The sequence below is a fragment of the Marmota flaviventris genome, chromosome 13, assembly GCF_047511675.1.
Source record: "Marmota flaviventris isolate mMarFla1 chromosome 13, mMarFla1.hap1, whole genome shotgun sequence".
In the NCBI taxonomy this organism is placed as follows: domain Eukaryota; kingdom Metazoa; phylum Chordata; class Mammalia; order Rodentia; family Sciuridae; genus Marmota; species Marmota flaviventris.
In genome coordinates, this window is record NC_092510.1 from 87,799,624 (window position 1) to 87,827,121 (window position 27,498).

At 45.9% G+C, this 27,498-nt stretch overlaps 1 protein-coding gene across 3 annotated transcripts in view; it reads right to left on the reverse strand.

The window, feature by feature from the left end:
• The window catches only part of Astn2 (astrotactin 2), an 839,030-nt gene extending 815,952 nt beyond the window's left edge, over nucleotides 1-23,078 (reverse strand). For all 3 annotated transcript variants that reach the window (XM_071600871.1, XM_071600870.1, XM_071600869.1), the window contains exon 1: nucleotides 22,592-23,078. In XM_071600871.1, the coding sequence (XP_071456972.1) occupies nucleotides 22,592-23,078 (487 nt within the window). The remainder of the gene's footprint in view (nucleotides 1-22,591) is intronic.
• Between the last annotated feature and the right edge of the window lie 4,420 nt (nucleotides 23,079-27,498).

Sequence of the window (27,498 nt, forward strand, 5' to 3'; positions counted from 1 at the left end):
GACAGAGAAATTGCTGGAAAAGTACAGGGAATTCCCAGAGTCCACCACCCCCTACCACAACACAATTCCTCCATTACTTACATCTTCATTATTGTGGCACATTCATTACAACTGATGAGCCATGTCCATAGCTTATGAACTTAAGTCCACAGCTGACATCTGGGTTCAACCTCTGTCACATATGTTCTGCGGGTTGGTGACAAATGTATGAGAAGAGCTGTCCATCATCACTCTGTCACCTGGAGCACCTTCCCTTCTCCAGAGTCCTTGGTACTCTGCTTGGCCATCCTTCCCTCACCCCTTACCCCAACCCCAACCCCAACCCAACCCCTGATTTCAACTGATCATTTTCTTGGCTCTTATAGGTTTTCCTTTTCCAGAATGTCATAGAATTGAAATCATATTACAGCCTTTTCAGATTGGTTTCCTTCACTTGGAAATATGCTTGGCGGGTTCATCCACATCTTTCTTGTAGCTTGGTAGCGCACATATTTTTGCTATTGACAAATGTTCCATTGTCAGGATGTGCTACAATTTGTTTATCCACTTACCTATTCCCTGACAGACATCTCATTTCCTTCTGGGTTCCAACAATTATGAGAAAAGCTGCTACAAACATTCCTATGTAAGTTTTTGCAAGGACATAAGTTCTCAATTTATTTGGGTAAATACCAAAGAATACAATTGCTGGATCATATGGCAAAAGCATGCTGATTTTTATAAGAAACTGCCAAACTAGTTATACTGTTTTAATTGGTTTAAGGGAAATCCCAGGTCCTAGCATTGTTCAAAGCTTCCCAAGTATTCTAATGTACAGCTAAGGTGGAATGCCATGTAGGCCTTGATTAGGGACCATGTATTTCATTATAAGCACAATGGGAAGTCATCATGAATTTAGGCAGAGGCATAATGATGCACCTGTTTATAAAGCTATTCTGGCAGCCTAGGAGAATGGGTTGGGAAGGGCTGGATTGGAAGTAGGAGCAAGAGTCTGAGAGACCAATTAGGAGACGATTGAATTACAGGTCAGAGATGACAGTAACTAGTACCAGGGTAAAGATGGAAGAGAAATGGATGGATTCAAAAGGAGGGAAATCAATGTTTGATTACAGGTTAAAAGTGGAAATGGGGGGAAACAAAGGAAGAAATTCAAGGATGATAAGAGTTATTTCCAGTTCTCTTCCAGAAGCAAATTGGAAGTCCGCCCTGCAGACAGGCACAGGTTACTCACCTATTTTCTTTCCTTGCCTTCTCCTTTTCCTTCTCCTCCTCATTTTGCTGCTTTTGTTTGTTTATTTTGCTTTTTTAAATAAGGACTCTTCTTGATTCAATAACAATTGCTATCTATCTTAAAGGACTACTAGACTTTTACACCCTTCGTTAACATCTGTCATTATGGTCAAAGGCAATCTCCTCTGATCACATCAGAGGACACCACATGTGATATTTTAGGGATATATCGACTTGGCTCAGATGCCTTTAATTGTCTGTCACAACTTATGGTAGAAAGCTTTTTTTTTTTTTTTTTTTTTTTTCCATATCCGTACTGTGATGGTTGAAAGTTTGGAAGAGATGCTTTCTTAAGAGAATTTATCGGTCTTGCAACATTTCTTCTGAAATTATCCAGAAGATGTATTAATGCCCTGAGGGGTGGGGGGAAGCTTTTAAAAAGAGCTGATGATGAATAACACAAGAACAGCTGAAAAGGTTACAACAGAGGAGCCCACCAGAGTCACAAAATAAAGCTTTGAATGTTCAGCAAAACAGGAACAGCATACTCAGGTCCTGTCTATCAGACCCTCACAAACCCATCTCAACATCGAAAGCCAAGGTCAAAGTCAAATTTGTAGAACACAGACTATGCAGCCACTGAGCCCTCTCAGGTCACTCAGGACACTTGGAATAGCATCTGATAACAGAGGTTAGCCAAGAAGCTCTCCCTGTCTGGAAGGTGGAAGCCCTGATATTAGGAAGAAGCTAGAACCGCACCCTGCACAACCCTGCCCATCTTAGTCCACGAGTGCCTTCCTCTTTTCTCTCCTTTCCTGCAAATACCACCCTGGAGTGACTGGCTCTGAGGAGAGGGGACCTGTTCTGAGCATGCAGTTGCAGCCATGCTCCTCAAGAAGGGGTTTGAGTGGGGTTTTGGGGTCAAAGCAGGCAGATAGGAGTGAGTTGTACAGAAAACTAGAGATTGTAAGGGGACTGACAGGGAATGGAAGACCTGAGCAGAGAGGAGGGAAGACTGAGAGAGGGGCACACAGGTATACACAGAGAGAGCGGTAGGAAGAGAGAAGAAAGACGACATTAAAAGTAAAGAGAGAGAGAGAGAGAGAGAGTCCCTGACAGAGACAGAGAGCAAAGAGGAAAGAGAAGAGCTGGGAATGAGGAGGAAACTGAGGAAGAAAAGAGAAGAATGAGAGGAGGAGGGGAGGAGAGAGAAGGCCAGACACATTCCATTCTCATGCCATCCCCCCACAAGGGAGTTTTCAATTCTTTCTCGAAGAAACACTTATAAATCTTCTACAAAACATCCATGGAAGCTCAAACCTGTGCACTCATGTCAGACAGCTCCATCTGCACCTGTCTCCCAGGGAGTAGGAGCTCCCGGGGCCCTTCTTCTTAAGGCGGCACTGCCAACGTGGGCTGGGCATGGGGTGTGAGGGAGGAGGGGAGGGAAAGGCAAGCTAAGGTTGAGAAGTGACCTGTCAGGGACCTGGAATTCCCTGGTAAGCGTGAGTCATCTAAGACACCCTGGCCTACAAAACATCCTAGGCTTTGCAAATGAATTCTTATGATGCAACATGTTTTTCAACAATATTTGTATGTTTAAAAAATTAAATTGCTGTAGAGAGAAGGGAAATTGCATGGAAATGGAAGGAGACCCTCATTGCTATACAAAATTACATATAAGAGGAAGTGAAGGGAAAGGGAAAAAAAACAAGGGGGAGAAATGAATTACAGTAGATGGGGTAGAGAGAGAAGATGGGAGGGGAGGGGAGGGGAGGGGGGAATACTAGAGGATAGGAAAGGCAGCAGAACACATCAGACACTAGTATGGCAATATGTAAACAAGTGGATGTGTAACCGATGTAGTTCTGCAATCTGTATACGGGGTAAAAATGGGAGTTCATAACCCACTTGAATCAAATGTGTGAAATATGATATATCAAGAACTATGTAATGTTTTGAACAACCAATAATAAAAATTTAAAAAAAATTAAATTGCTTTGCACTCCTTCCTTAAAACTGGATCTTTGGGGTATACTCATACATTCCTGTGGGACTGAAAATTTGTGCAACCACTCAGAAAAGCAGTATGGAGATTCCTCAGAAAACTCAGAAAGAAACCACCATTTGGTCCAGTTATCCCACTCCTTGGTATATATTCAAAGGACATAAAATAAGTATACTACAGTTACACAGCCACATCAATGTTTATAACATCTCACTTCTCAATAGCTATGGAACCAACCTAGGGGCCCTTCAATGGATGAATTATTAAAGAAAATGTGGTATATATACACAATAGAATATTACTCAGCCATAAATAAGATTGATTTTATGAATTTTGTTGGAAAATGGATGGATCTGGAGAATATCATGCCAAATGAAATAAGCCAATCCCAAAAAACCAAAGGCTAAATGTTCTCTCTGATACAGAGGAGGTGGGAATAGAAGTCCATTGAATTAGACAAAGACCAATGAAGGGAAGGGAGAGGGGATGGGAATAGGAACACAGTAGAATGAATCAGACATAACTTTCCTAGTCCATATGTCAATACACCACCAGTGAAATGCCACATCATGTACAACCACAAGAACGGGAGGTTATACTCCATGTATGTATAATACATCAAAATACACTCTACTGTCATGTAAACTTTTAAAAAATGGAAAAAAAAACTAGAGCTTTTGAGAATTGTAGGTTACATAATTGCTTGCCACAAAGTCCACTGTACCAACAGTTGCTGGCATCTAATCAAAAATAGGCCCTGTTGTAGGTAATAAGGAACAGAAAAGAGAAGACTCCTTCCACTCCATCAGAGATCTCATATTTGGTACCATCCAATACAGTATTCTGAAATAGTGGGCATATTCTGTGCTGTCCAGTGTGATAGCGAAGGGCCATATTTGACTATTATTGAAACCTAAGTTAGGTAAAATTTAAAATTTAGTTTCTCAGTTCCCTAGGTAAATTTCAGCTGCTCAATACCCACAAAAGGTTAGCAGCTACCATTTTGAACTATGCAGGCAGAGAATGAAATAAGAGAAGAACATTGATATTTCTACATAAAGGAGACATCCTTAGAAAGCGATCGTGAACATTTCCTGAATAAAGATGTTCAAACCGAATTAGGGCAGAAAAGAAGGAGGAATAGAGATTTCTATGGAGAAAGTAGATTGTAAAAGTATGGATGTGTTTCCACCACAGACATACAGGTGGGCCAGGCATCCTGATAGAGGACACCCTGTGAATAAAGTCACTGATTGGAAAAGATAGCTTATTCTCTGGGAACAGTAAGAAGCCCAGTTTGACTGAAATGTAGGCAGAAGAACTGTGTGAGAGAGGCATAATAAAGTGAATCTGGTGTTTATGTGGTGGACTTAGATGTTAGGGAATTTGCTCTCCATCCTGTAAAGCAGTGGGGTTCCACTGAGGAGTCCAAGCAAGAGAGAAAGAACCTGTAGGAAGGATTCTTTAGGCAGCACATAAAGTATCTACGTGGAGGAATATGCCAGAACAGGGCTGCAGGAGACCGGGAGAGAGGTGATACATCATGAAGAGGGCAGGAAAATGAGGAAGGAGTAGCCACTATTTGGACTACACTATGGGGTGCTGGATGAGATCCTTATTTTGCCCAAAACAAGAATGGCATCTAAAAGTGGGACTATCATTGTAGAAGGCAGATCCCTGAAGTCATTTCCTGAGCCAATATCCTTGCAGAGGAAAAAAATCATCCAAGAAAGATAAGTGTTTTCACAATCATTTGTCACTCCATTAGCCTACACTGCAGGAGTCCTTCCCCCAATGCCAACGCTATTCATTGTGTGCTATTCATTGTGTCCCCTTGCTTGTGAGGACCCCAGGGCAAGGTCCCTAAGAATTGGGTAAAAGAAAGGAAGCAGAGAAAAAAGCAAAATAAGGAGAGAAGAGGTCTTTAAAAAAACATGTGCAGGGGAAGTTACAAAAAATTCCCAGTCATTCCTGCCAGAGGAGGTTTTATGGGGCGAGACGTCCCCAAAATGGGTTTTGAATTATACTCTGCACCTCATAAAGCATAGCACTCTTGGCAGCCTGCTCCCACATGCTGCCCTCTCATTACCTGGCCAGCCCTCCCCAGCAGGTAGGCATGCCAGGAAACCCAGTGGAGGTGAAAGAACACAGAGCTGGTATTCTGGATCTGCAGTCAGAAGCCTCTTCAGTCCTCTGACTTCAGGCAAGGTGGTACCTCTTCTAGGCTCTGGCCTCTCTATAGGCAATGACAGTCTGGTATGGATGAGGCCAGGGAGTCCCAAGAGTTCTAAGATGGGACCACCTGGTACACTGATGTGTGGCTAGAGTTGTGTACAACTGTACCCTGGTATGGGAGGGGATGGGAGGACTGAGGGGGAAATCACCGCTCACGTGGTCATAGACAGAAAAGATTCTTTGAAAATGTTTAATTATTTTTAAAAGAATATTGAAAAATTACCTCTGAACAAAGAAATATGTGGATTATTCCCCAGGCTCAGTATGATCTGGGAATTTAATAGCAAGTCTATCATGCAGCAAATTCCACACTAGGACACTTCAGAATTCCACAGTGTCCTCGGGTGTCCACCAGGGAAAGCGTCCCTAAGAAAGCAACCCCAAAGCCAGTAATCACTGTGGGGTCCTCCGAGGAGCCATAGACTCTGAGTCGACTGACTTACACTCCTGGTTCTTCTCCTGGGTTCTATTTCCTATTTTTAAAATCAGTTTTGGGCCAAATAATACCTAGAGGCTCAAATACTAAAACTGCTGTGACCTAATGCCAACCTGAAACTCATGTGTATTTCAAAATCTGGCCTTCTCTCCACTGACTGCCAGGTGAGCCTATGTGTTACGCCATCTTTCTACAGCATCCTGGGGCCCCAAAGCCATAAGAGTGGGCATTACTGAGCGGCTTCTTCTCAAGTACTCAGAGGACCTTCCAACAATAGAGCTGCATTTTTACAGGGAACCAGTTTTCTTCCCCAAACCTGTTTATGCTCACTGTGTTTCTTATAATTTTAGAGTTTAATGAAATAAGGTCCAAGTTAAGAATTTATGTGCATCCATAAATTTAAGTTGAATTTACTGTTTAAAAAAAAAAGTCACTTAAATATTGTTAGTGAGTTAGGTCAGGTGTGACAACTATAAAAATTTAGAAAGAATCATAAAACTCTAGAATCTGTTGGCAAGCATCTATAAGTCCTCAGTCTCCTTTAATGAAACTAACATTGGAGATCATATTTGGTGCATTATGAGCATGGTTTATGCAGGAAAGATCACATAGGACTCCAATCAGATGACCTGGACTCAAAGAAAGAGGCCTTGGGCCTATATCCAAAAGTTGGCAAATGTATGCACTCTTACGTATTTTAAGTTAAAATGAAATGTTTAAGGTGCATCTATTATTTTTTATGATTCTCTGCTTTAATAGACTTTCTACTAACTGACTAACTGCCAATCCAAATAGCCTCAGAAACAAGGGTTACTAAGGTTAGAAACTCTGCCTAAACCCAGGTAGCCCTCCCCAGAATTGTCTGTCTACCCACTCATGTGAGAAGTTTAAGAAAGGAGGAAAAAAAGAACTGCTTTGTCAATCATGTCAAATACCATGCCAGGAAGAAAAAGATACCCACCCCCGACTCGTGAAATAAATGTTCCTTTCTATCAACCTCTCTTGCTCAAAGTTCAGTTTCTTTTTGTTGTTGTTGTTTCTCCACACAGAATTGTCATATCCCCTCTTCTTGTGCCCTCCTGTCTCCATTTCATATATACATGGATATATGAATGTGAATATATGTATGCATACACATATGGGCATGTGAATATATGTACATGCAGACGTGTGCATGCGTGTGTGTGTGTGTGTGTGTAAATCAAGCAAGAGAAAGTAAAGAAGGTCTTTGAGACCTAGAGGAAATTTGCAAGTAGATTCTTAGGCCTAGCAATGTTGGAACAGCCTACTGACCTACTATTCAAACATGCCTTTGTAAAGCATTAATTAATTAAGGTTAATTAATTAAGGTCTAATATTAAATGCAAGATGGCCACTGAGCTTTCTCCAATCATGCAACCTCTGTAAAGCATGAGAGAAACATTAACACTCTTCTTTCCAATATACTGTATGTGGAGAATAAATATCAATAAAGTGGTTTGGGCTTAGTGCTGTGCTCATAAAACATTTTTTAAAAGCTGTAGAATCTCTTGTTCAAAGAAAATTAGAGCCCATGTGTTACAGACAGATTTTAACGTGGAGCATCTCTTAGGTTGAAATCCAGAGCAACAAACACTCCCCTGATCTCTAACAGAACCCAGTTTTAAAAGCCAATGTACCAATCAGAAGAAAATTTCATCCACATCCCTGAGCGACCTGCAAAACACTTGCAGAGTGACTTCCTCTGTGTTACTGCAGTAAAAGTGGTTATTTGGGCGCATGTATGTGCACAATCCTCACAATCCCAGCAACCTCTTCCTTATGACCAACTCTGAGGAATAAGTTCAAGTGGAGGAGAGATCTTCCCTTTGTCCTTCACAATTCCTGAATTGCATTTGTTCCAAGCTTGTATTCCTTTTGTAAAAATTAAAAATTAAGGTTAGAAATTTAATAAACATGCTCATAACTAGTTACTGGAGCTACAGATATTAAAAAGAAATGATGTCCAACTTAAGAAACATACAGACTAGTAAGAAAGACAGGCAATTAAATGATCATATTTCTTTGAAAATATAGAATGTGCTAAATACACAGAATGCCTGGGAAATAACTATTCTTGGGTGAGCCAGGAAAGTGATTCTAAAAGCAGTAAAGGGACACAGAAGTTGCATCTGAAAAGATGGTAGTTATGAGGCAAGAAGGATATCTTCAAACACACACACACACACACAGTAAATTAAATCTGATAATTAAGTGGGCACAATTTGAATTTTAGTGGACCATCCATCCCTCTGTGCTTGGGTTGGTCAATGTTCTGCACAACATTATTGTGTGAGTGATGAATTAGATGGCACATGAGTGGTTTTGTATTTTAACTTCCAATAGTTACACGTTTACTTTTACAGGCTGTCTTCCATTTATAGCATTATTCTGGTCTTCCTTCATGACAGTGATATAAAATTTCCTTTCCAAAACAAATATATCTAATTTCATTTACCAGGTGACCTTGTATAATAGACTTGATCTCTCCAAATGGCCATTTCTTCATCTGTAATATGGGATACAAAAAATACTCATGGAAAGGAGCTTTGCAAATCAAAATGTACAATATTATTATCCCAATAGACTGTGAGCTCCTTGCATTTCTGGGCCCCTGGAACCCAGCACAGGATATGGGATGGAGGAACCACAGAATCGTGACTGCATGGACTAAGCAACTAGGGTTTGCAAGTGAATTGGTTCAGTCTAGGGAATGTCAATAAAATTCATCACCAATACTAACTCTCATTGACTAGTAGTGACTGATAAGGCCTTGCATTGAGGACTCTAAGGCTTCAGTTAAGTGACTGTCATGGATACAGAAGTAGAGAGTGCAGAAGGACCACACATATTTTCTGTTCATCATTCATGCATTCTTTCTTTCTTTCTTTCAACAAATATTTATTAAGTGTCTACTATATGATAGGCATAGACCCAGGCACCTGGAATTCCAGCAGCAATTTCTTGGGAGTATTTTATGTAGTCCAATCTTTCCCAACTTCCTGAAAGACAATAGGCTATTACAACATTTCCTTAATCTTATATGAGGCCCCTGGAAAGGGGGATTGCATTTTTTTTTTAAGTTACATAGTAAGTCAATGTCAGAAAGAAGGCACTTACCTCCAAAACTAGCACGGTTCTGTAGTTACCAGGCTTGCAAAACCTGTTAAGCTTTCTAAGGTTTGCAGCAGCCATTTCTGAGTGCCTAGCCCTCCCACCTGCTATCCCTTGTGGGGAAGAGAGACCTTCTGTTCCCTGTCTGGAGGCAGGGAGCCAGGTGAATGGGGGCAACTCCCTAGAGGCGTCTGGGTTTTGGAGAGATGTTTTAAAGAGGCTACGAGAACAAAGAGGACAGAGACGAGGAGGGAGAGACAGTAGGAGGCCCACTACAGGCAGACAGGTAATTGGTTATTTTTGAGCTGAGCGGTCAGCTTCTCTCATCTCCCTCCCTGGGGGAGGCCAAAGAGAAAGAAATTGAAGAAGACTCCCTAACAAATTAGTGTGAGACTGGACTTGAAAACCCCAGTCACACCTGGGTTCAGAGATAAGGGTCTGATCTTCAGACGCCCCAGGAAGGATGCCGAGTGGGAAAGAAGGAAGTGGACTGTATCTAGTTGCAGTTCCAGCCTCAGAAGTTCCCCCAGGAGCACCTGCTGAGCCCAGAGAGCTGAGAAGCCACTCATAAACCACCTGGCTTCGTCTCATCACATTAGAAATGGGGATACCCAGAAAATCAGCTGGACCATAACGCCCAGCGGAAATGGCACCAAATCCCGGCCCTCCCTGCCATGTTCCTCTGATCCTGGGTTCCACGAGGTCCTTTTCCACAGGACTTCCTGCGGCTTGTTTTAAACTCTGTCCAACTGCAAGGAAGGTGAGGCAAGGGCTGGTCCTGGGGACTGGGAAACAGGCCTTTTTACTTCTGTTTCTTTAACCCACACGTGGTAGCATTTACTAAAAACCAGGTGATTCTTGAAAAATGTCATGAACTCGAGCCACTGGAATCCTCCTCTTAATCTCCCAAGGGAAACACCTGATGAGGGAGATTCCCTCTCAGGTGGTATTCACCAACTGGCATCCCCATTCCTGCCCATTTTCTCAGATCGTGTGTACTCAGCACCTATATGTGTGATGTGTCCTAACTACAGAGCTCACGCAGACAGTTAAAGGCTTTGAAACCAATGAACTAGAAAGCTATGGGAGGGAGGTGTACAGGGTGCCACTCTTTGGTTTGGGAAGACTTCTTGAAGGAGATAAGATTCACTTTTTGTGGGCAAGAGAAAAAAGATGAAAAACGACTTCAGAGAGGGAGGCGAATTATTGAGAATTCTGTAGACCCTAAAAAGGAATTAGGATTTTTATCCTAAGATCAATGAGAAGCAATTGAAGGTTTTAAACAGGGAAGTAGTGAGATCTAATTTGTTTTTTGGAAAAGATTGCTTGGCCACTACATGGAGCAGGGATTTTCAAGCTTTTCCTATGAAGGACAATTAGTAAATATTTGAGTTTTTGCAGGACTGAGACACTGTGGCTACCACTGAACCCTGCCTCTACAGAACATCGGCAGCCAGAGCAACACAGAAACAAATGACTGTGGCCATGTTCCAGTAATCTTTATTTATAGGCACTGACATCTGAGTTCCGTATAATTATCACTTTTCACAAGGTATTATTCCTCTTCTGATTTTTTCAACTTTTTTTTTTAATTAACAGGCATAAGGCCATGACAAAAACAGGCAGAGGGCCAGGTGCAGTGGCTCATGCCTATAATCCCCGAAGATTGGGAGGCTGAGGCAAGAGGATCATGAGTTCAAAGCCAGCTAAAGCAACTTAGTGAGGCCCTAAGCAATTCAATGAGATCCTGTCTCTAGATAAAATACATAAAAAGGGCTGGTGATATGGCTCAATGGTTCAGTGCCCCTGGGTTCAATCCCCCATACCAAAAAAGAAAAAGAAAAACAGGTAGAGGGCTGGATTTGGCCAGTGGACTGTACACTGCATAGAACAATGAAAGGAAAGGGGATGGGCAAGCCGAGGGAGATCAGGAGATCAGCTGGGAAGGACGGACGGTGCCTTGGACAAAAGAAGTGGCAGTGAGAATTTTGAGAAGTGGATTTTGAGTCCCTTCAGAAGTAAAACCAAGAGTTGAATGGCCAAAAAAAAAAAGAGGCAAGAGAAAGGAAGGAATATGACCCTTTAGCTTGAAAAGCTGGCTGGATAACAGTGTGATTTCCCAAGATGAGGAAATGTGGATAAACAAGGTGTAGGGCCAACCGAACACCAGTGAGGTGCTCCCAGATGGGAGGAAGAGACAAACTACAGCACCCCCCAGCGTTTCCAAATCAAACACAGGATGCTCAGTTAATGAACTTCAGAAACTAGTGAGGCATCTTCAGCATAAATATGTCCCAGGTTCTCCATGGGACATGCTTGTACTAAACAACTATTCGTTGTTTATCTGAAATTCAAGTTTAACTGGGCATCCTGTATTTTTATTTACCAAATATGGCAATCATACTGGGCTGGTGGTGTAGGCATTCAGAAAATAAATATTGTAATCAAGCCTGAGGGGAGGCCCTAGAGGAGGAAGCAGCTTAATTGAGTCTCTGAGTTGGCCTGATGAATCAAGAGATGGAAAGTGATCTAAGGAGACAGAACAGTATATTCATTCTGGGGTCAGGAATATGCAGGTCACAGGTTGCCCTCAGGAATCTGTAAGTCATCAGTGAGCCTAGGCTGACAAATGGGAAAAGGAATATCAGGAGGTGAGGCCTAAGAGGTGTGCACAGGGTCACCTCACAGAGGTCCTCCAGGAACCTGCCAAGGATTCAGGACACCTAAAGCACAGGTTCCCAAGCCCCACCCCAGGTGCATTGGCAATTCTGGCCTTGAGAACCTAGGCTCTAAGGGGATGCTGAAAAGAAGCTAACTTTAGGAAAGACTGAGCTAAATCAAGAACCTTTTCTTTCTACAAATCCCAGGAGCCAAGGAAGTTGTTCCTGGCTCCGCAAGTATTGAAAAGAGTAATTCAGGTAATTGGAGCAAAGTCAAAGGCAGCATCCAGGAAGCCTACAGCCTCCCACAGGGACTCCCTGCAAAGAAGCTCTGTCCATCTGGAGGGTGGAAGATCCAGGATGTTGGTCAAAGGACCATCCCTGGTTAGCAGTAGTCACCCTGCCCTCCTCTGTCACCTGGCTGTCACTCAGTGCTATAAGCTCTGGGCAAGTAGACCAGACGTCTCCTTGTGCCTTTCCTTGTCTCCCCGCCCCCTTTCCTCTTCCACCCACAGCCACCACTGAAATGATTCCCCCAAATGCAGCTATTACTGTGACTGGAAATCTCTTTTCTGCTGATTCTGCTAATGGAAATGTTCCTTCCCTTTTCGGCTGCTTGCAGAACCACTCGTGACTTCCCTGGGTGCCTGAGAGTAAGGCTTTGTCAGGCAACCGCCACAAGAAGGGAAAGCAATCCACCCCCCTGCCACCCCCTACACCCACCTGCCTTAGACTCAGTCTCTAAGTGCTTCTCTGTCCAAACTGTCCTCAGACGACCCTGGAGTTCCCTGCTCCCTCCCCCTCCCCAGAACCAGATGAGATCAATGAATGGTCAACTTCATCATTTTGTGCCTTGCTGAGGAGGGAAGATGGGGGAAGGGAGAGGCATAGGCCAAGCACATTGGAGTAGGAAGGGGGGAGGGAGGGAATTCACACTCATTATTTATTCATACCTCCACCTCCTTCCAAAAAAAGGACTCCAGGTGGCAAAGAGGCATGGAACGCAAACTGTGTGCCAGACGCCGCTAGGTGCTTTACACACAACTATTTCCACAAGGATCATGCGCCTTAGGGCACAAAAAAAAAAATGTGCACACCTCTGGGCACTGATGAAAATGTGGTTTATGGAGAGCTTTCCAAAATTAATTACAGAGCAACCCAGAAAAGTGATGACTGGGTTTTCTTCACTTTGTTGAAGAGCAAACACAGGCTCAGAGAAGTGGCGTACAAAGTCTAAGGTTAAAAAGGAGTCCATGGAGGACTTGATTCCAGAGTTTTGTGCCCTTAGACCTGGCACGTTCGACTCAAGTACACCGCCTCTTAGTCAGAGGGCCTGAACTAGCAATTAGATTTTGTTTTCGATTAGCTGTGAGAACTTGGAAAAGGCACTTCTGTTTGCTAAATAAGTGAGGGGGCTGAGTCGGATCTCAAAGGCATTACATTATCTAGTTCTAATATTCTAGATGAATATGTGCTATTTATTTGGATCCTTACAGCAACACACACACACACACACATACCTCTACAGTAATTTTTACACATACATCCCATTTTCGAGATAGGAACAAAAAAAATTATACAGTGCTATTAGAGAGCACTAAAATTTAAATCAAATTCCTACTTGGGGCTGGGCAGAGACAGGCTGAGAACATGCACGTAGCCAAACAGGGGCTGCTTCTCCAACAACAGACAGCCTTCCCATTACTAGAAAGAAAATTGAGCTTACATAAATTCCTGGAAGCACCAGATCTCAGGTTCCTTAGTATACTATACATAGCATAAGGTGGGAAATCCTTGAGGGTTGGGAGGAAGGAAGGGTAAGGGAAGGAGACAGAAAGAATGCAGGAGAGAGGAAGGGCAGGAAGGCAGTGGGAGGAAGGGAGAAGGTGGGAGGCAAGGAGGAAGGCAAGGGAGGAGGAAACCTAGAAGCACAGGAGGAATTTGCTTGTCAAGCAGGTCTGGGACAAGGCCTGGTGCCCTCTCTGCAGAGCAGCAAGGAGCGGGCAAAGGGGCTGGCAGCTGGAGAGTCAGCTCCTGCAACAGAGAAAGAAGGTGCTGGGTCCTGAGGGCTTGTGAGGCTGTCACACCCGAGTTCCTGAATCTAAGAAAGATCTACAACTTCCTGGTAATGAGACAAGGAAGAGACAGGACAGAAAAGAGGTTGTTAAGGGACAAAAACTCATGAGCACCTCTAGTTCTGTGCAGCACATAAGGCAGAGAGAACACGTCTACGGAACCAGGCAGACCTGGGTTTAGACAGAACTTAGCTGTGTAATAGCTTTGCCATAAGGTGTGTCTCTTAACTCCTCTGAGCTCCAGAGCTCACCTACTACTTAAGATGAACCATGTTTGTCATTTAGAATTCCATAATGATCTTCATACTGGCAGTGGGACCAAGGCCCAGAGGGTTCAATGCTGGAGTGAAGACATCAGGAACAAAGTGGGTTACTTTATATTGTGCTGGATTTTCACTTCTGCCATCCTGGTCACCTAAGCTGACCTTCCTCTAAGGTGGGGGGAAGACACACTGGCAGAAGATCTGGGATCTGGCATCTGCTCCATCACTGAGTTGTCACAGTGACCTTGACTTCCCCATCTTTAGAAACAAGTTATTTGCTTAGATACCATGCTAAATTCTTTCCACTTCTGATATTTGATGATCCCAGAACATGGTGTATCATCTCCCTAACTATTCAATGCCTCTGTCTGCTGTGGTGCACCGGTTCTAATCCTGTAGGCTTTTAAGCTACTCAAGGTGACGTCTTCCCTAAACGCAGCACTCTCCTCTCTAATCAAATGATCTCATTACCATCCTACCAACACCACAGATGATCAGCAGACAGAAGAAAGTAGAGGAATTGGCAATTAGAGTTCAGAAGAGGGACCGTTCCATGGCCGAGGTGGCAGCAAGCTCATTTTTAATGAAAAAGTGGGACTTCAACACCTCTCTAGTTTTGCCCAGTATGAATTCTGGGATGAAAATTGGCAAAATCAGGGTACCAGTTATCTAAGATCTCCTGTACATTATGTCGTGCCAAGCACAGGGTGAGGCATTGCAGCTGCAGAGACAATGGAGGTACGTCTGCAGCTCATGGGGTGCACAGGCAAGCCTGGCAGGTAGGGGAGGAAACACACAACTATGAAGATTGCTGGTCTACTCCAAGCCACCATCTTCTCTCACCTGCATTGCTCTCCACTGTACTCAGAACCAAAGTCCAAATTCTGACTGTTGTCTATATATCCCTGGGTGACTGGGCTCCTGCCCTCCCTTGGCGCACTCTACTTTTGCCCCACCAGCCTCCTGCAGTGCCTTAGGCAATCCCAAGGTGCTCCTGAGTAAGGCCTTACTGCAGTCCATCTCTGCCTGGAACATTCCTTTGCTAGATAATCTTTTTGGCTAACTGCTACTCTGCTAAATATTAAAACCAGTCTCCTCACCTGTGAACTCCTGGCTCTTTTCCTTTTTTTTTTTTTTTTTGCTTTTTTTTGTTTTGTTTTGTTTTACAGAATGTATTATCTTCTCACATGCTATGCAATTGACTTATTATGTTTATTGCTATTGTCCTCAAACAGTAACACACAAATATGAGCCCCCAGGCACACACAGGGATAGAAGGTCTCTCATGCAAGAGTGCCTGGTATTTGGTCCTCTGCTATGTCCTTAGCACCAGCACAATGTTGGAACAGCACAGGTGCTCAACGGTCCCCATTCCATAATGGTCTTTATACTGACAGTGGGACCAAGGCCCAGAGTGTTCAATGCTGGAGCGAAGGCATAGGAAAGACCTCAAAGACATGAGAATTTAGTTTTGAAAGATGAGAAGAAATTTTCCCACAGGGGAGGCAGACACAGAATGAGAAGGAAGGGTTCTTAGAGTAGGGCAGTCCGCAGATTGTACTCATGGAACTTGTACTACAGTAGGGAGCTTGAACTTTACCCTAAGAACAATAAGGAATAAGTGTTTTAAAAGAAGATAACCATTATCAGATTTGGGCTTTTAATGAAATCACTCTCTCTGCAAGTACAGAGGCTGGACTAAAGAGGATAAGGCTAGAAGCAGCCAGACCAGGGAGTTCAGTGTTGGAACTGTGGTGGACAGAACTGCTGAGCCAGACAGGGGGTGTAGAAACATGGATCTCCAGTGGTTCTCTCGCATGGTTAAAACCCTAATGCTTGGTAACATACAACATCCTTGTCAAATTTCAACTCCCAGACTGCACTGCTTGTATATTCTATGCTGTACAGAAGCTGCAAATATTCCAGTCTTGATTCTTACATTGAGTGGACAACATCTACCCCTTTTTCATTCAAAAGGGAGGTCTTCTTGGGGGCTACGTCCAAAAGAACTACAGTCAGCAGGGACAAGCTAGTGAAAGCAGAGAGCAAGCACTAGATAACAGAGCAGGCCCTGCTGCCTGCCTCCTTCTGGGCGGAAAGGCTGTGGCGCTAGGCAGGGAAGCCAGCTCTCTTGCTTATAGTTAATCTTCTGTTGCCACTAGCTGGTCAGTGTGAGAACTTGGGAAAGCATCAGCTCTGTAACCGAAGCATCTCCCTAATGCAGCTCCACTCCAAGGTTAAACCCAACTCTTCTTTTCCTTTCCTAGAAAAGACTTCTTCCACCTACCTGGGCAGGAGAACAAATTCAATCCTTAAGGAGATTTTTCTCCTTAGAGGTCTTTTTTTTTTTTTTTTTGGCAAGAGGAGGAGATCCTGGGCTTAGGGAAACCCAGTACTACTGTGAGAGGTCCCGCATTGTGAGAGGAAAAGTGGAATTGAAGGCTGTTAGCTCTAAGTGTGAGCTGTGGGCACTCTTGTAGGTTCCTTTCCTTGTCTGAACTTCAATGTGACCACACATAGTGGAAACAGTGAATTTGATGCTCTCAGAGAGTGTGTGCTGCTAGGAGCCTGTCAAAGTGAACTGCTGCAGTAACACTTTCCAGATGTCACCCAGGAGGCCACGGCCAGTCTCCATCCTTCCTCCTCCAGCACAGATGCTCCCATTGTCAGATGACACACAGGGCCTAGAACACCACACAAAGAAGGAGGCTTTGCCTGCCAGAGTCCTGGTCAAACCTCCTGCCCCACTTCCTGCAAATGAGAATTATAGAACATATCTGTGACCCAAGGGCTCAGCCCAGGAAAACAATCAACTTCTGGGTCACAGCAAAGCTTGCATAGCTTCTGCTGTCTCGCTGGGGTCACTGACCCCCAACACCCCCAGAAACAGCAAATCTGGTTGGCATGGTCTTCCACCCAGGCCAATCAGCTCCTTGAGAAGAGCATCCTTTTGGAACAGACTGCCAGGATACTGGAGGACCTGCCCAGGTGGGTGCATTTAAAGATATGTCAGCCTCTCTGACAACTGAACGGATTCCTCCCTTCTCCCTGCCCCATTTCTCCCTCAGTAACAAAGAACTTGCTGAGAGCAGACTATGTATTTCTCTCTGCCCTAAGTATTAAATAGATTTCATCAGCTTTGAGCTGGCAAAAGGTAGGGTAGGGTATAGAGTAAGGAAAGTGAATGGAAGAGGGAAGAAGACTCAGATCAGAGTTCTCTAAATACCTCAACCTCTACCCAAGACCTCATTTACAATGTCCCAGAAATGTGGAGCATCAAAGCAGATGGAACCTTGAAATCTGAGTGTTACCTGAATAACTCATTTAATGATAAGAAACCTGGTGTCCCAATGAGGAAACTGCATACATTGTTTTAAGCCTAGCTTTGTTTCAAGGCAAGGTCTCCCTATTTTTCATCCCAGAATCTCTCACACACCGCAGAGAACACTGGAAGTGATGTTAATGAATATTCTGTGGTCAGAAATCTCTACAGACCTTACTACTATTTGTAACCCCCTTTCCTCCCTCTGAAAGAAGGGTATTAACCTTCAGAATCAAACCAGAAACCAAAAAGGGCAAACAGTCCAAATTCTCCCAAGGCTTGGGTCCCTCCTTCAAGTGCCTGCCAAAGAGCTGCTAGTCTCTCTTGAACACTCTATTTGGATCTTACCACAATGCAGGTCAGCACGCGGGGTTGCTGGACAGCTCCATGGGACACACCCTCTTGTAGTACTCGGCTCCACTCTGCACCTTTGGAACATTTTTTTAAATTCAGATCCCCCACAAAACACGGATTGTTCCTTGTGTGTGGACATCTGCAGCAAGTTTCTCCAGCCCTTTGTGGATTGCTTTTCTTTAGCCAAACTCCCTTTTCCCTGTATCGCTTCTGGGAAAGTGCCGGCCCCTCGCTCCCCCTGGAGGTTTTTCTCTGAGTATCCATTTTAATCTGTATTTTAAGGAACCTCTGCTGGACTCTCCAGCTCGGAGTTCCAGACTACATCTTTGTCTTCCACCCAGGCCAATCAGCTCCTTGAGAAGAGCATCCTTTTCGAACAGACAGCCAGGATACTGGAGGACCTGCCCAGGTGGGTGCATTTAAAGATATACTCCTAGGTGGCTTTTCCTTCTGCAGACTTCCCTTCCCCCAGTACAGAGCACACTCTTCTCCTGTAAGGTTTACATGGCAAAGCAAATCACTAAGAAATGTTGACAATGAGTAGTTGTTCGATGTTAGTGCTTTTTCCCCCGTTTTGCTGAATCAAGGCAGGTGGTAAACTGCCTGGCCTGGCCACTATCAAGCATAGGAAAAAGGATGACATTTCCCTACCTGTGGGCATGAAAGCTAAATCCACAAGCAGACTCTGGGGCTGCCTGGGGGTAAATGAGGACTGAGAGGCGTGCAGGTTCACCTCAGAAGCCCTGCGCTGGCAGTTGCTCCTATTCAAAGCCTTTCCTTTCAATCTATCCTCCCAACACCCCCATGCACAGGGAAACACACAGTAAGAAGCAAGAGGAGCTAGTCAGAGTCACAGTGTAGGTCAGGGCACTTCAAGTTCACAGGATCTTTACACCAAAGGATTATTTTAGGGCTCATCTACCCACTCATTTTATAGCACAAAGAATTAAAGCTCTGGGGGATAAATGACTTGTTCAAGGTCACAGTGAGCCAGGGTGGAGATTTCCAGATCCTAACCAACCTTACGCTCCCAAGCCACATTTAGCATTCAGCATCTGAAATATTCTATTAAATCCTTCAACACCTACCCAGGTTTTTTCTGGTCCAGAAAATGTCCCCAATCTTCTGCAAGTTTATGGAGATGTCTTTCTTCCCTGATGTTCACAGAATGTATGTTCTTTATCACTCATGGGCACCATTGAGAAGAATGCCCTTTGACATCTTATGAGTCATGGAACTTTAAGCTGCCAGGGTCACTGGAGGTCATTTAACTCATGTCTCACTTTCAAACGCTCTACTTCTGCCCACCAATGTGACTGAAATTCATGTGCAGAAAGGTCCTTGTCTTGTTAATGACTATCCTGCTTATCTGCCTGGTGCCATACCCTCATAGTGTGTAGGATCAGAATACCAGGTGGCATTTACCAAGGAGGTAAGTCTCAAACAGACTGGGATTCCAGTTCTAGATGTACCATGTACTCTCAGTGTGACTTTGGACAAGGTACTTGACCTCTAAGAAAGCTTCCTCATCTGTCAACTGGGAATAACAGTAGTGACCACTCTATGCATTTTGTGTGACTTAATAATACACAGCAAGAGTTAAACTCTGAGCAATAAATTAAAGATCCAATAACTACTTGCTATTCTCAATCACTTTCAGGGAAATTCACTTTGTCAATGTCATTGACTTATAATCAGATTCTAAAAAAGAGAACCAAGCACAGAAACTTGGGGGATCTTTCACATCTGAGGGAAACTTCCATCTACACAAAGCAGGTGGGAACTTGATGGAGAGAGTAGAAATATGAAAAGGAACAGAATTGAAGAAAAGACCTTTTCCATGGAGAGGTTACCAATAACAGAGCCAATCACTCAAATAAAAAAGGCAAAACGCAGTGAGGCACGGCCAGGTAGGAAGGTGACTTTGGAGAATGGGGAGGGTAGGCAGTGTGTGCAGAATTACTTTGAGGCTCACAAAACTGAATTTAGGTTAAAATGGAAAATCTACCTTTTGTTTGTTTGTTTGCCCCCCCCCCCACCACCACCACCACCACTTTAACAACAGAAATGTTTTACCAATAGTAACTCTGGACCCAGGACCCAAAGCATGTCAGGAAGCCTTTGGCAGACACCATCACCCCCTAGTGGTGACTCAACACTCCCCACTACTGGCAGGGTTTGGCCCCAACTTTATACACCTAGCTGTGGCACCTGGTCATCTCCAAATTCCCTGAACAGACAAACTAGTAGAGAAAGTCTTGACTAACTCACCAGAGACAACCACTGGGCAGGAAGTTTAAAAGGTCTGAAGATGGGATGGGGTTGCCTTGGGACCTCAAAAAGAGATGACCATGAATAACTCATATGTCATTCCCCGTTACCACCACCACAACCCTCACTGCCAGCCAGTCTGGCCTTCCAAGAGCTCATTGTGCACTCCGTGTTTACATGCAAACAGTCGAAGACCAACACAAATAAAAAGCCCACGTCTCCCTACACAGCTCCTGCTATACCCTGCCATCTGGTGACTACCTCGCTAGCCAAATCCCTGTTGGAGAACTTGAGCTGCCATCCAGGGCGCTTGGGGGAGGAGGAGGTAGGAACCCAAACCCAGCGTGTATCCAAAGGGCTCAGTGCTGCCAAGGATGAGAGCACCTGGCCACTCCGTAGGGCAGGCAGTCCCCAGCCACAAGGCTCAGCAGTTGTGCGTCAGAGAGAGCGAAGGCTGCAAGTGGAGGACTCAGGGGGACTCTCAAGCTGACACATGGATCCTAGTGGATTCAAGACTTCCAGTTCCTCACTCGGTTTGCCTCAGAGTCCCAAGCATTCATCCCCTTGAAAGCAAAAGTTCAAAATGGAAAGGATTGCTAGTTCCAGGAATTCTGGGGCCTCTGTACTGGCTGGACTTGGTCCTCCACATCTTTGAGGAACTGGAATGCTCTGGGGTTCTCACTGCCAAGTCAGGGCACTCAAGGGCGGATTCCCTTCCCCCTCCTTTGAATGGCCATTTAGGAGCTGAGTTCTCACCATATCTCGGAGTAGAAAGATTTGGAGGATTGGAAGTGTCACAAAGGGTTATCTTTTATGTCACTGGCAGGACTTCCCCACCACCGCCCCTCACGACACCCTCCCCACACCCTCGGCCAGTCCAGGAAACAGGAGCTGTGAGACGATTTTTTTTTTTTAATCTCAGTGCCTAAAGAATTCACCCCCACTCTCATCCACTTCCATGGACATGGACAGCCCCACAGGTGCATGTGGGAAGGGGTACTGGTGTGTGTGTGTGTGTGTGTGTGTGTGTCTGCGTGCGCGCATGTCTCTGTGTGTGTGTGTGTGTGTGTGTGTGTGTTGTATGCCTTGCAAGTCAGACGCGCCTCCGTGGGAAGTCCCCAGGGAACCTGTAAGACGCTTTCCTGCTTTGCCTCCCAGAAAGCTCTGCACTCTCAGGTTACAGCCAGGCAGGAGAGCCTAGGGCGGCCCCAACCCGGATGATCAAGCCCAGACCAGGAGAGAGCCTGGCACTCGCTCAAATCCCCATAGGCAGCCTGCATAAAGGGGAAGAGAATTGGGGTGTCACAAAATATATCTTTAAATATCAGGGTTCCCAGGAGAGTTAAGTCTAGTACATAGATTACTCTGTAGGGCTTCTCCGGCGAGCAAGGAGTTAACCCCGGAGGCTCAGGCATAGGGAACCTAAGGGCGCTGACCACCAAGGCCGGTCACCCCCGCGATGCCAGAGCCCAAGGACCTCAGGAAGAGAGGTCGGGAGCCTGGCTAGCCCCCAGCGCCTGTAAGGCTCTGTTGTTGGCCAGCTCAGACAACCAATCGGGCCCCGCGCCCCCAAGAGGGGAGGGGAGAGCCAGCGAGCAGCAAGCGCGGGAGAGCTAAGGGGGAACAACATTTTTGTAAACGCTCTCCGAGATAATTAAGCTATCAATTACCCGGGTGGGAAATCAGACGCGCTTCCCACAGCTCCACGGAAGGGCCGACTCCTCCGGGATTCGCGCCGGGAATCAGCAGGCAGCAAAGCTGCTGGCGAACTTTCTGATTAACTTTTCCGTTTGAGCCCCCCTACACCCACCCTTTCCTTTCCCCTCCCTTTTCTTGCTGTTAAGTTATTATTATTAGCCGGGGGATTGAGCTGGGAGGACAAACCTTATTCTCTGCCAGGAGAGTAGAAAACCAAAGCGAATACGAGGGTAGAGAGCCAAACTAAAAGTGGAGACCTTGGAATCAGAATCCCAGTCCTCGGAAATCACTCAATCGATTCCAGCCCCATTTCACGGAAGGTCAAAACTAAGGCTCAGAGAGGAGAAGCGACTTAGCCAAGGTCATCCAGCCCATACTGAAGATGAGCTTTTGCGGGCTTGGTCATTATAAATGGAGCTACTCCGCTGTGATTCTCGAGAATATCTCTCTGGAAGGGCTGAACCCATAACTCCAAGGCGAGAGCGAGCTGGTGGTAGCCGTGGGCGGCCAGTGACCGTGGCTGGAGGAGCAGTGGGAGGGTTGATCGCGAACTGTTTTCAGAGAGGGGGCTGACCGAGACTCTAGTCAGTGTACACTCATCGATTTGAGTCTCTGGCGTCCGGGATGGATGGGGCACAGTTCAATATATGGACTGAGAGGCAAAGGGACAGGTCCCCACTGCGGGACCACTGGCACGCCCCCGGGCTCCCGTCGCGCTCTCTCCAGGACCTCCTGCACCACACTCCTTTCCAACCACCTGTGCGCCCTCCGGGGCCCTCAGGTTGCCCTTTGCCAACCCCACTCGGGGCAGCCTGGGTGGGGATCCCCAGGGCGCCCCCACTTGTCTGGCCTCACTTAGGGGTTCAGGGTTCCTTGGGATCCCGCGTGTGCCGGCTTCTAGTCTTACCCAGGGTGAAGAAGGGCAGCTCGGTGTTGTCCAGGTCATCTTGCACTGCGATGCGCCCCGGCAGCTCGTTACGCACAAAGAGCAGGAGGCGCGACTCGGCGGCTGTGCCGGCAGAGCCCGCGGAGCCCGGGGACGCGGCAGCCGCGGCGGCGGCGGCGGCGGCGGCGGCGGCGGCGGCGGCGGCTCCGGCCCCGGTCCCAGCCCCGGCCCCGGCCGCGGCCCCAGAGCGGGCGCCGCTCCAGCCGATGTCGCTCTCCCGCAGGGCGGGCAGCGTGGACACCGTGACTGTCTTGAGCCGGCATGGGCTGTCGGGCTCCCGCGAGGCGGCGGCGGTGGCGCCGGCCAGCAGCGGCGGCGGCAGCAGGAGCAGAAACAGCAGCAGCAGTGGCGGCGGCAGTGGCGGCGGCCCCGGGTGGAAGCCTAGCCTCGGCCGCCCCCGGAGCGCCAAGCCGGGGCCGGGGCTACGCCGGGCGCCGGCGGCGGCCATGGCGGGAGGGGCTGCGGTGCTGCGGGCGGTGGCGGTGGCGAAGGAGGAAGAAGAGGAGGCAGCGGCGGAGACGGAGACCGCGGACGCCAAAGCGAACCAGGACGCCCAAGCTGAGGAGCCGACAGAGCCGCTAGCCAGCAGCCCCCAGCTCCGGGCTCCGCCTCCCGATCGGCCCTGGACCGCCCCCCCGCGCCGCCTCCCCGGGCCCCGCCGCCCGCCCGTCTTCCCTGGCTCCCCCGGCAGACCCCGAGCGTTTCGGAGGCTCCGCCCGGCCTCGTGCAAGTCCCAGACGCTCCCTCCCCTTTCCCAGGATCCCCCAATGCCGTCCTCACAACGTTCTTTAGCCCCAACACTCCTCTCCAAAATTCTACCACTTAAGGACCCACTCGCGTCCCCTCTAACCTCCTTAGCTCAACCCAGCTTTCCTAGCTTCACCCCACCCCTCGCTCAAGCCAGAGACTGCACCTGGGGGCGCGCCTCAGCCCAGCCCTGCTCAAGGCCCCGCCTCCCCGGGGGTACAGCGAGCCCCTGAAAGGCTAAGACATAACTTTGACTCCCCTTAGGCCCAAGGACAAGTCCGGTCTTTAGTCCCCTACCTTTTTGTAGTCCCTAAAATAACTTCCTGTGGTCTTAGAACCCCCTTCCCACCCACTTGCCTGCAACTCACGCATTCATCCTTCCATTGCCAAGACCACAGCTCACCCCTCAAGGAGGCCTCCCTGGTGGTTTCACTAATGGCTAGTAGACAGAGAGAGACTTGGAACTCCACTCTCTTTAACACCACACTGCCCTCGCCAACTCCAGCAGGACTGCTCTGGCCCCCTAGCTGCTACCCTGCTAAGCAGCCCACATATGCACTTTTATTTTGGATCCTTATTCCCAGTTTGGAGCAGCTCTAGTTGGCTGCTTTTGCTCTGTGTGTGAAATTCCTGAAAAGGGCACTGGGTAGAGATCCATTATATAGTTGACTCTTGGCTCACCCTGGTTTGGAGATCCTCTGCCCACTTCGCAGGGGAAGGGGCTGCTCACCAATTCTTCATTTCTAGTCTGAGATTCAAGTTGGGCTGTAAATTTAGGACCTCAAATAGAGCACTCTTTGGCCTTGGGCTGATTCTGTCTCTGTTCAAGCCCTCCAGGAGGGGTCATCTCAGCAAGGATCCAGAGCTTATGTATGCCCCATCTTCTCTCCCCTACTTTTCTTCATCTTGCCACTCTCTGTTCTCTCTTTCATCTTTCCACTCCTTTTCTTCTTCCTCATCTTGACTTTAATCTTATAAATGTTTCCTCTCTGTAATTTCTGAGCCATTTCCCACATGGGTCTGGCTTGCCCATCTGCAACTTTTGTGCAGTCTCTGTGCATTAAACGATCTCCTAGCTGTTCCCTTTCCTCTCCCTTTTACTATCTGTAACCCTTCATATGAATTGCTCTTTGCCTCTCCTATCACATTATTTTTGCCTTTGTATAACTTTGGATAAAGGCAGAGTACTGAAAATAAGGGGGTATCTGTTTTGTGACTTTAGACTTCATAATAATGTTTAGTAAGCATCCTTAAAGTGCTAGACATGTATATATGTTAGCGTTCATACATAGCCATAATCCAATGAGATGGGTATTATGATTTCCATTGCCCATGCAAGGAAACTGAGATCAGAAGGTCAGGGAAGTGAAAGGACTTTCCAAGGTCACACAACTAAGGAGCTCAAGAGCTCAGATTTGAATTACAGACTTCAAAGCCTTGTCTATTTCCATTAAATCCCACTGTCCTCAGTGACCTTGGAAAAACCCATCCATCAAAGATGCTGTAAATGGCTAATCTGCATGAGCAGAGTTGGGTCTGTTATCTCTCTGAGCTTTGTAAGGTATATGATTCTCCTGTCTCAGTTTACTAATCTGTGAACCCAAAGGATGGAGAAGGAGAGGGAATCTGGCCTTTCAAGTCCTCTGATTCTAAACTGTCTCCTGCCTCTCTGATGCCTGCTCCAGTTCATTTACTCCTCCAAAATATGTCACCCTGCCTCCCTCAGTCTCTCCTTTGTACCCTTACAATCCGCCACTATCCTCTGCAATGGGGCTTTCTGATTCTCTATGGCCCTTTCTTCAAATATGCTGACATAGTCCATTTATAGAAGTGCACACCAGGAAAAAAAGGGCTCCGTTATGTAAGGCAGAGTCTGTGCAAGTCCTTCATGGACCTCTGGTACAAAGGCCTGTCCAATGAGACCAAAACTTTCATTCATTCATTCACTAGCAAACATCCTACCAGGCTCTATATGGGGGTGCAGAGATGGGCAAACACAGCTACTGCCATTACTGATCTGATAATGATGAGAAAGGAGTGCAGACATGAGTCACATAAAAAATTTATTTCGGGTATCAGGCAGGCAGGTGGACATGTTTTTCTTCTATGAGGTATGTTGTGAGTTCTGCTCAGAGAAATCAAAGAAAGCTTCTCAGAGGTGGTGGCATTAGAGCTGAGCCATAAAGAAATAAGAGCATGGGAGTGGGAATTCAGGCTAAAGCTGGCATTTGGCACTTTTTCCAATTGTTTACCATCTGAACAAATCATTTTCTTACATTGCAGGGGGTGTCCATTCTCTGGAGTACAGCCCACTTCTCATGAAGAAGATAAAATTTCTAGATAGCTTATCAGTCTCCATTACTGTTAGGGGTTGGGCACATGATACAGACTTCACCAGATTTATTTATCTCAGATGTCAAGAAGGAAACTGGAACCAGATAGAATCTGGGGCCAAAGTTGCAACATTGGAGGTAGTGACATGCAAGTTTCTTTGCTGCTGGAATTGGTTCTGCATGCTCAGAGTCCTGTGTCATTGGTGCCAACCATGTGAGTTGCCCTGTCAATACCTGGTAGTGATTGCAACAATATCTTCACCAGTCCAGTTATGTGCTGTGATTTTGAGTGGTGCTCTTCATTTCTGGTACTTTAAACCAAGATCCAGTATCCTTCTGGTGATTCTATGTAATCTAAGCTCACTTTACTGAATTCTGTTCCTGCTTAAATTATTCAGCATTGGTTTCTGTTGCTTGCAACTAAGACACCTGCCCGAGAACACAGAATGTGAAAACAGATGGAGGGCTGAGAGGGTAAATTTGATGATGGGAAATGGAGAATGTATAGTGAGGAAGAGAGGGAGTAAATGAAGACAGTATGGAAAGACAGACAAGGAGTGCCTCTTTTATGTAGTAGGTGGTGCCAATTCTGGAATGACCACAGGAAAAGAACTCATATTTCTGAACACATGCTCTGTGATTTCAGAACTTTATGTAATATATCAATGAATGATAACAATTCCTGCCTTATGGTAGTTGTGAGGTTTCAGAAATCCCTTACAACCCCTTTTAAGCAAAGCACTTAAAAGATAGGAGATGGATGTGTTAGTTTTCTGTTGCTGTGACAAACTACCTGAGAAAAATCAAACTGAAGGAGGAGTCATTCTGGCTCATGTTTTCAGTTAATGGTTGCTGGTCTTCATTGCTTTTATGCCTTTGGGAAGGCAGAACATCAATGGCAGGGAGCTTGTGGTAGAGCCAAGCTGTTTACTTCATGTTGGTCAAGAATCAAAGAAAGACCCATTTGTGTAACAAAGCCCTTCCCGAAGTCCATTTAACCTATGAATCCATCAATGGATTAAACCATTCATGAAGTCAAATCCTTCATGGTCCTGTCACTTCCCAAGAGTACCACCTCAGAACAGTGCTGCATTAATAATCAAGCCTTCAATGTGTGAGCCATTAAGGGACAATTAATATCCAAGCCACAACAGTATTCAGTAAATCCTAACTATTACTCTGATACATAATGCCAGTAGTAACTAGGGTAGGACTTGTTGTCCCATTTGGTAGATGTGAAATCAGAGGCTCACGGAAGCTAACATACTTGACTTTGACCATGTGGTGACCAAGAGATGGAACACAAGAAAATCTGACTCCTGAATTCCTGTTCTGTCTGCCTTGTACCAGCCCCTCTGCACCCCTCTCCAATATGCTGTAACAGTCCTCACTCTTGAAGGCCCAGTCCTGTGGCCAATAGCCCCTACCCTTCTCCCTCTCTGCCCCTTTCTCCCCTTTTCCCTTCCTTACTTTGTTGAGTTACAATTCATTATTGATATAATGAGTTACATTTTATTGTTTATTAAATTTATTCTTCTTTAGGGCCCACTATACCTCCATTTCTGACTACATTGATGTGAAATTCCTCTTCATTCTGTCTTCTTCCCAGTCTCCCCAGAAAAATGTTTCCTCTTGCTTTACCTTTTGTATTTCATATTTGCCTTCCTAGGTAGTTTTGTGATATTTTTCTCTTTCCCTTTTTTTCAGTCTCAACCATAATCTATTCTGTTTTTCTAAATCCTTTCATCCATTCATACCATGTGAATGAGGCAAACTGATGTCTAGTGT